This window comes from Oratosquilla oratoria, chromosome 9 (genome assembly GCF_046742065.1).
Source record: "Oratosquilla oratoria isolate Oo_2021 chromosome 9, ASM4674206v1, whole genome shotgun sequence".
In the NCBI taxonomy this organism is placed as follows: domain Eukaryota; kingdom Metazoa; phylum Arthropoda; class Malacostraca; order Stomatopoda; family Squillidae; genus Oratosquilla; species Oratosquilla oratoria.
In genome coordinates, this window is record NC_134785.1 from 12,616,382 (window position 1) to 12,625,905 (window position 9,524).

The 9,524-nt window shown below is 45.0% G+C and overlaps 1 protein-coding gene across 1 annotated transcript; it reads left to right on the forward strand.

The window, feature by feature from the left end:
• Positions 1–1,101: 1,101 nt before the first annotated feature.
• On the forward strand, positions 1,102–2,975 carry LOC143028213 (uncharacterized). Its single transcript, XM_076190011.1, has 3 exons — positions 1,102–1,257; positions 1,555–1,675; positions 2,480–2,975. The coding sequence occupies exons 1-3, from the start codon at positions 1,174–1,176 to the stop codon at positions 2,659–2,661; spliced, it is 387 nt and encodes a 128-aa protein (XP_076046126.1). The 5' UTR covers positions 1,102–1,173; the 3' UTR covers positions 2,662–2,975.
• The last annotated feature ends 6,549 nt before the right edge of the window (positions 2,976–9,524 follow it).

The following is a 9,524-nucleotide window of genomic DNA, read 5'->3' on the forward strand; positions in this document are numbered from 1 at the left end:
CAAATATACCTGCACTCTGTTATCCATGACAGTATCTGTTTTGGAGGCGTTGAAAGGAGTAGTCGACTTGGTATTTAGGGAGCCGGCCAGGGTGGGCCAGCCCCATCGCCACCACCAGTGACTGGAATGTTGTCTACATTCTGTTTACTTTTGACGCATCTACATAAATGTGACAATATTTCCCCGCTTTCTCCCAGTTTTACCGTGTCCCTCTCTCTTGGCCACTTACTTGCGGAAATAGGCGTTGGGTTTATGGTTCCGCAGGAGTAGCAGCGATAACGTCATATGAAAATTGTACAGTTACAATAAGGGGGGAGATGGAAGAGCATTATCGTCTTCAGTAAACGAGCAAAAAAATAGCAACCTGAGAGAACGGCATCAATAGCTCAGCCAGCCTTACTGCAAAGACAACAAAGGACCATTTGCATGTTAGTTACGGTATCTCTCCACTCAACGCTGGGGACAGATAAACCCTGCTATGACTGACGAGACCCCAAATGACTTGACTTACCCACGTGGAGGAAAATATAGAAACGATGAAGAAATCGAGGGCGTTCGTGGAAGTCCGGGTTCTGGTGCAGCTGCGTCACAGCATGATGAGAAAGTTAGGGTGCTAAATGCGAATGAAACACACCGTGAGGCAGAAAATGCGTTTTGGTAAGTACACTTCTTGTTTCATAGTGTTTGTTTGTTTTCACAATTAAACAGGAGTACGTTACTTTGAGTCAATCACTCGTTAGGTTGTGAGATGCAAACAAATGACCCATGGAAGCATTTTCTGCCTACCTGAGTGACTCCCTTCCTACCTGCCTTCCAACCTACCAGCCTACCTACCTACCTACCTACCTGGGCCCCTCGTATGTTCACGTGTACCTCGCCCTTCAATCCTCCACCTTCGTCGGTTTTTCCTGGTTCTTTGAGCGAGTTCTCAGTAATGGTTCGGGAATTCCCCGGCAACTTAAACATTTCTTTTTTTAAATTTTTGGCTAGCCGTCGTTATCTTGATTTCATTTAATCGGGAGATAGTGCTCACATGTCTTCATGATCTGTTGGTCCGTTTAAATTTTTTTCCTTTGTTCTTTCACTCGCTCTCCCTCCCTCACACCGTCCCCACGTTTCTCTCCCGTCTCTCCTTCTCCACATCGCTTTCTCCGTCCCTGGACACTGATATAAATGAATTCCACGGGCATTCGGAGCCACTCAGTTCCCGACTCTTCTCTTTACCAGAGCCAAGAAACGTCCTTCTCTTCCCTTTCGGTGAGTATTTCATTGCGTTGTTAACATGTACCTTGTCGAAAAAGTGATTGTGGCAATAGAGGACGACGTGCACTTTTTCTTTTGTGTATTTTGTGCTCACTGGTGTGTTATTGTTTCCTTGGAGTAGGAGGAAAACGCTCTAAGTGGTAAATAACACCGACGGGGTCGATGGACGGCCATCTCTTCTCGTCACGGCCATCTCTTCTCGTCACGGCGCTCTCCTCCTTTCAGACTGGAGGTGTCTGGCCGTGTACATTATGCAGACACTGCGTGCTTACGACTCCTCTTGCGTTTCAGGTGACTTCGTCCGGCCGAAGAACAACAACGATGACATCCCTCCGGTCACTGGTGGTGGCGATGACGGTGGTTCTCCTGGTCGTCTCCACTGCGGCAAGTCCCTTCCGCGACAACGACGGCGGTAAGTGGTCCATCTGCTCCCTAAATTCCAAGCCGGCTACTCCTCCTTTCAACGCCTCCAAAACATATATCACCATGAATAACAAAGAGAACACATGTTTAACACAAGAATGCTTATAGAGCTTCTTGGAGCTTCCTCTCCACCAGCAAAAGACTGCCACTGACCTTTTATGAATTTTTCCTATGCCTCCTCTCTACTACCCTCCTTAAACCTCATTTACTACCTCAGTGATTCCATCTCGTTGACGGGTAGTAATGAAATGATTGGACAGTTAGGAAGGTCTGATGTAGCAGCACATTTGTAAAATGAGATTTATTGACCCACTGTCGGAGAATGAGACATAAGATGGACAGAAAATCTGTATATTTCGACCACTATCTGTGGTCCTCTTCAGCAGAATGACGACCACAGATAGTGGTCGAAATATACAGATTTTCTGTCCATGTTCTGTCTCATTCTTCGACAGTGGGTCAATAAGTCTCATAGATTGGATAAATCTAAATCTAAGTTTAGAAAGAAATAGGCAAGAACTGTTTTACAAATTGAGTAGTTAGTGAATGGAATAGACTTGGTAACCATGTAGTGAGCGGTGAAACTATTGGTCGTTTTAAGAGATGGTTAGCTAACTTTATAAATGGGGATAAGTGGTAATGGATATGGAACTGCCTGGTGTAAGTCTTATGTTCTCTTGCAGTCTCCTCTATCCTTAGATTTTTATGTTGCCTCCCCAAGGGGTTCCTTGTTGCTGGCTGAATAGTAAATTCTCCATTTCCGCCGTGATCACCCTGCCCGGCATCTTTCCAGAACGCCGCGGCGGGGTATGTGACCCGAGATTCAGCCTGGCTGAAGTCACCTGCCCCATAGGACCTCGGTGCTATCCTCGGTGCGAAACCGACAGAGACTGTATCGGCGATAAACGGTGCTGCCCAGATCAAGAATTCGGGGGCTTCCACTGCTCACCGCCCTTCTACGGCTTTAGCCCATGACGAGGTAGATGAACGAGGGCTCGGGACTCACCTTTGACAAAAGGTCTGATCTTAGAAAGGGAATTTGATTCAATACAGATGATGCAAGATCTGGGTTTCGGTGAGTCTCAGGGGTAAAATATGTCAATAGGAGACACTTCACTCCATAGTAATAGTAATGATATAATGATAACAATAATAACAAAATGAAATGTCTAGAGTGAGAACTCATAATAATGATGTGTAAATTATCACCAGAGATGAAGAAAATACATGTACTGGAAGGAAGAACAACTGAGATGAAAATAAATAAAAAGACATCATGTGAAATCTTACGGGTTTTTTTTTTCATCGTCTTCATCATCCTTCAACAAATCCCCTGATGCAATCAGAACATTTTGTTTCAGGGCATAGTGGGTGTGCAGGTGGTGGTTGGTGTGTTTTTTGGGAGACCAAGAAATGAAAGGGCAAGGATGAGTGAGTCAGTAAAAGACATTAAGGAGACACTATTGGCTATGTCATCGTTCTTGCTTCGAATCAAAAGCTCCTGTTAAGGTACCTTTTTGTTTATATACCCTCTTCAAAAGGAGTTGGCTCATCTTTGGGAGACCAAGAAATGAAAGGGAAAGGATGAGTGAGTCAGTAAAAGACACGAAGGAGACACTATTGGCTATGTCATCGTTCTTGTTTCGAATCAAAAGCTCCTGTTAAGGTACCTTTTTGTTTATAAACCCTCTCCAAAAAAGTTGGTTCATCTTTGGGAGACCAAGAAATGAAAGGGAAAGGATGAGTGAGTCAGTAAAAGACACGAAGGAGACACTATTGGCTATGTCATCGTTCTTGTTTCGAATCAAAAGCTCCTGTTAAGGTACCTTTTTGTTTATAAACCCTCTTCAAAAGGAGTTGGTTCATCTTTGGGAACACGAAAGAAGAGAAAACTTAGCCAGGTTTCCCAAACACAATTTGGAAAATAAAAATGAGTAACGTCAGGCGAGTGAGGAAGACGGCTTTTGCTTTTAGAATAATAATGATAATAATAAATGATGACAAGGGAAATAAGCAACACAATTTTTTTCAGTATTCATAAGCAAGAATGTAATGGCAGTGGTCTCTCACATCGTCTTCTGTGCAACTGGGATGAACATCTCCAAAAATCGCAACAAAAATAGAGATATTCAAATGCAATAACGTGTGTGTGCGCTCGCGAGCGTATGCTTGTTTCTTTACCTCTCTCTCTCGGCCCCTCTCATCCTTACCATCTATCCTCCTTCAAAATACGTATACCATATATACACCAAATGACCTTTGCCTCTCATAAAGGGGAGCTAAAACACGCACTTCAACCGCATCAAAACTGGCTTACTCTCATACGAAAAGATATCAACACGGTGCTAGATTAAGTTTATTTAGCACGTCCATACACGAATGATACTGTATGGCATCTATTTCATAGAACACACGTCATTCAGATAGAGAGGGGCAAGATGATATACACAGAGATAAATTGCAAATCTGCACGGTAATGTTCAGTTCTATTAGGGATGCTAATTATACAAGAATGAGACTGGAGTAGGTGAGGCTAGTGAAATGAAGACAATGTAGAAAGTGTGTGTTGTGTGTGTGGGGGGAGGGGGAGGGGCATCAGATACCATCTTTTCCTCACCCCCCCCACCTTAAAATTTCCACAAAATCTACGGACGCTAGACGCGCGATTTCAAACACATCCTCACACCTCCCAACCCTCTCCCAAAAACTACAAAGGTCTACAAAGGCGGAGCATGCCGACAGGAGACCTTTTGGTCCATAATTAGGTCGGATGCGGAAAAAATATAATAATTATAGTCACCTTTCTTCAGTGACTCGTACATTTGCGCTCTCTAGCAACTGTCCATCTGAGATACAGATTATGAAAGTTACATTTCCATTAAGTCTATGGGTGACAACGACCTACACAATCCAGCTGTGGCGGTCCTGAAAGATGGATGCCTGGGCCGGCCACGCCTCAGTGATAGTGCGCGTGTGGATTTCGGACGTGTATTCGAATCCTGGTTACGGCACAGTGGTTAGGAATGGCATCCACTCTGAGTAATGGCCCCCAACCACTGCTGACCTCTGACCTGAGGTGACCTCAGCTTCCTCCGGGTATCGTCATTGTGATGTGGCTGTAGCGTGGACCCTCGTCTCCTGCGTTCAATCATAAACTGTTCCGGTCCATTTGCCACAAATAAAAGATGGATTCTTCCCATTGTCATTCCCACCTCCATCTTGTAGAGAAACCCCAATTGTCTGGCACTCGATCTCAGACCAGACCCAATCTATCTTTTTCTCAACTTTGATTATCATCTACTTTTCACATAAGCAAAGCAAGTATCCTCCTACTCCCTCTCTTCTTCCTTTTCCTTCACCAACCGGCCGGTGACACTTGAAACAATCCCATGTTGATATAACGCAGAGAGCAATTCGACCTCTCTTCCCAGACTCTATGGGAAGGCTGGAGGACTGTTGAATATTACTGTGGGGTCGGGGATTTCCAGTCAATGATATTCGAGACATTATTTACAAATATTAGTGACATGGGGTGGGGTGGGGTGGGTATGGGCAGGATTTTTTTCCTTCCTTCCGCTGCCGCCTCCTATGGCGTAAGAGACTTGTGACAAGAGAATGAGGACAAACGTTGACACATTATTTGGTCTCGAGTGGTTTTTCTTTTTTTCTTAGATTAAGAAAAATAGCAACAGCTCGTGAGGATCCTCTGAGCAGGGGTGGGCAACCTTTATGATTATGGATGCCAAAATCACTCAGATCTTTGATTGTTCTCGGTGTCTTCTTTGACCATCAAACAGAGTATCAGACGCAGTATGACTATAATTAAGAATGGAAGAGACCATAAGACCTACACTAGGCAGTTCCATGCCCATTATCACCTGTTATCTCCGTTCATAAAATCATCTAATTTTCTCTTGAAACGACCAATAGTTTCAGCGGTTATTATATAGTTACTAGATCTGTTCCAAGACCCTCTTATGCCTTTACTTTTTCGTTTAGGAATGTCCCCTGTGGGGCTACAAGGAGAAGGATGCCTAGTCCCACTCCCCGTCCCTTTCTTCTCGCCTCTTACGATCCAAGTGGAAATACTTGGTGGCAGTATTCTTTTCCCCCACCACAGGGAATTCCCCCAGAGCAGAAAATGAATACTCAGAGAAATGGTACAGGACAACAACAAGGGGTTGGGGGACAGCATAACGGAGGGACAGTCGTAGTATAAAAGTGTCATCATTTCTCTATGAAGAGTTTTCCTTTATCATAGACAAAATGATGTGTGGCTCTGGTCCGTAGGGGCGCCCCATATAGACCCTAAAGTATCAACTGCATGCTACTTTGCCACAATAACAAGCAGCCAATACCCCAGACGGGGTGAAGGTGAAACTGGGAAAGGAGATGTGGGTCTTTGTAAGTGCATATGGGCCTGGCAGTGAGAAGAGTGTAGAAGAAAGGGAGGCCTTTTGGATAGATTTAAATGAGTGCATAGAGGATTTAGGGAGAAATGTCAACGTAATAGTACTGGGAGACCTTAATGCTAGGGTAGGAAATGGTCCAATTGATGGAGTGGTTGGGAAATGTGGAGTTCCAGGAAAGAATCGTAGTGGAGAGTTGATGGTGGAAATGTGTCTAGAAAGAGAGTTGATGATGGCAAATACAGTGTTTCGGAAGAAATTGAAGCATAAGTACACATGGGAGAGGGTTGTGGATGAAAGGGTGGTAGATAGAGCGTTGATGGATTATGTAGTGGTAAATAGGACTATAATAGGAAGAGTTAAGGATGTACATATGCTAAAGGGAGAGGGTGGGGGAATATCAGATCATTTTTTGGTGGAAGGTAAGTTGAGAGTGGAGGATAGATGGAGAAAGAGGAAAGGGACAAAAGGTAGGGAGGTGCTTAGAGTGAACTCTTTAAATGAAAAGGAAAAGGAGAAGGAGTACAAGAAGAAGCTGAAGGAGGAATGGGAGGGTGTGAAGGATAGAGTAGAGCTAGGTTTGGAGGAGGAATGGGGATGGTTCAAGGAGGGAGTCACAAAGTGTGCAAGGATGGTGTGTGGAACAAGAAGGACAGGAGGAAATAGAAGAAAGGGTAGTGAATGGTGGGATGAGGAAACAAAGATGGTTGTAGAAGAAAGAAGCGAGCTTTCACAGATTGGTTACAAAATAGGACGAGGGAGTCATATGAGAGGTACAAAGAAAAGAAAAGAGAAGTAAGCAAAAGGTAAAGGAGGCAAAGAGGAGAGCAGATGTGAAATGGGGTAAGAGTATGACAGAAAATTTTGAAAGTAATAAAAATATGTTTTGGAAAGAAATTAAGAGAGGAAGAGGAGGCGAATCAATTAGAGAAGAAAAGGTAAAAGGTGCAGATGGAGAGATGATAATGGAAGAGAAGGCAGTAAGGGGAAGATGGGCAGAATATTTTAGGGAGTTGCTAAATGTGAAGGAGGATAGGGAGGGAAAGATAGCTGCAGTGGGAAATGCTAAGAAAATGACCGTGATGAGTGAGGAAAATGGAGGAGAAATAAGGAAGGATGAAGTGAAGGCAGTTGTTAAGATGACGAAAGCAGGTAAGGCGCCTGGTCTGGATGGATGCCATGCAGAATCTCTAAAAAAAGGAGGTACAGTGATGGTGGACTGGCTGGATAGGTTATTCAATGTTTGCTGGAGAGAGGGTAGAGTGCCGGAGGACTGGAGGAGAGCCTGTATAGTTCCACTCTACAAGGGAAAAGGGGACAAGTGTGAATGTAGTAGTTTCAGAGGGATTAGCTTGTTAAGTGTGGTTGGGAAGGCTTATGGGAGGATCTTGATTGAGAGGATTAGGAGAGGAACAGAGGGAGTAATTGGTGAGGAACAGTGTGGATTTAGAACGGGTAGAGGTTGTGTAGATCAGATCTTTGTGGTAAGACAAATATGTGAGAAAGCTATAGGAAAGGGAAAGGATGTTTTTTTGTGCTTTTATGGATCTGGAAAAGGCTTACGGTAGGGTAGACAGAAAGGCACTGTGGGAGGTTATGCAGATATATGGGATAGGAGGAAAGCTTCTGGGAGCTGTCAAGAGTTTTTATGAGAGTAGTAGAGCTTGTGTCAGGATTAGAAATGGAGAGAGTGAGTGGTTCGAGGTAAAGGTGGGACTTCGTCAAGGATGCGTTATGTCGCCCTGGCTGTTCAACTTGTACATGGATGGGGTAGTGCGAGAGGTAAATGCAAGGGTAGTGGGTCAGGGATTGGAGATGGTTAAAGAAAATGGAGAAAAGTGGGAGGTGAGCCAGCTGTTGTTTGCGGACGACACTGCGCTTGTGGCAGGATCGGAGGAGGGATTGAGGAAGTTGGTGACAGAGTTTGGGAGAGTATGTGATAGAAGAAAGCTAAAAATAAATGTGGGTAAAAGTAAGGTGATGAGATGTACAAGGGGTGAAAGTGGCAGTAGACTGGAAGTGAGCATTAAGGGAGAGCGACTGGAGGAAGTGGATAGTTTTAGATACTTGGGTGCAAATGTGACAGGAAAAGGTGGAGTAGAGGTGGAGGTAAAATGTAGATTGAAATAAGCAAGTAAATGCCTTGGGAGATTAAACAGTGTAATGAGAAACAGACATTTGGGAATGGATGCTAAGAGGAGATTGTATGAAGGAGTGATTGTGCCGACAGCAGTGTTTTGGGCAGAAACATGGAGGAGTTCGAATATGTTTGAGATGAAGTGTCTGAGAAGTATGGTAGGGGTTACTGGGCTGAATGGAGTGAGAAACGAGGAGGTGAGGAGGAGAGCGGATGTGGAAAGGAAGTTGGGAGATAGGGTTGATTAAAGAATAATGTGATGGTTTGGACACATGGCAAGAATTAGTGAAGAAAGACTAGTAAAAGAGGTGTGGAAGGCAGATGTGGAAGGAGTGAACATGAGGGGACGTCCTAGGATGAGGTGGATGGATGGGGTGAAGGGGTCTTTGGGGAAGAGGGGAATGTCTGTTGAGGAAGGACGGGAGAGGACAGAAGACAGGGGTGAATGGAGAATGGTTGTATATGGATGATGTTGTGATGCATGAGGTGGAATGGGCAGGGGGATGGGGGGTAAGGTAGTATGTGTGAGCAAAATTTGACGCAGCCCGAAGGGATTTCTCCCCGTCTTCTCCTTTTATGCATGGGGGGACGGAGAGGGGGGGTCGCCGATTTAATGAAGCGGTCTTGCTGTGGATGTGCTGTGTCTTGCGACACTGCTTCTGACCCAGGGCAGTGGACAAGGTGCAGGGATGACCCGTCATCCAGGAGGTGCTAAGATAAGAGGGAGGGTGGAGGGGTGTGGAGTGTATTGAGGGATGGAATGGGTGGGAATGATTTTATGCCTTTTCCTTTTTGGCTACCCCCCTTGTAAGGGGGAAAAAGCCTTGGTATATGTATGTATGTAGATCTGTTCCATTCGTTAACCACTCTATCGGTAAACCAGTTCCATTCATTAGCCACTCTATTGGTAAACCAATTCTTACCCATTTCCTTCTTAAACCTAAATTTGTCTAATTCAAAATCATTACTAAGAGTCCTTCCCTGCTGTCTTGGTATGATGACCTTACCTGATTATTAAGGAAATATAGGTTGGGGAAGGGCAGGGACGTATGTATACAGCCTATTTGTTCCAGACCCGAAGAATTTCCCGAACTCTAAAGAGACCGGAAGGGTAGACGACGCGGCGGTCGCTGCCGCGGCGGGAGGAGGAGGAGGAGGAGGAGGAGGAGGAGGAGGAGGAAGTGGGAGGAGACGTGAGTCGTCGCCTCCTTCCAAGAAAACTCGAAGGAAACTGGCGAACCGGGGAGGCGGGTTTCCCAGGGGCAAGGAAGCCGAGGGGCGTGTCAGTCCCA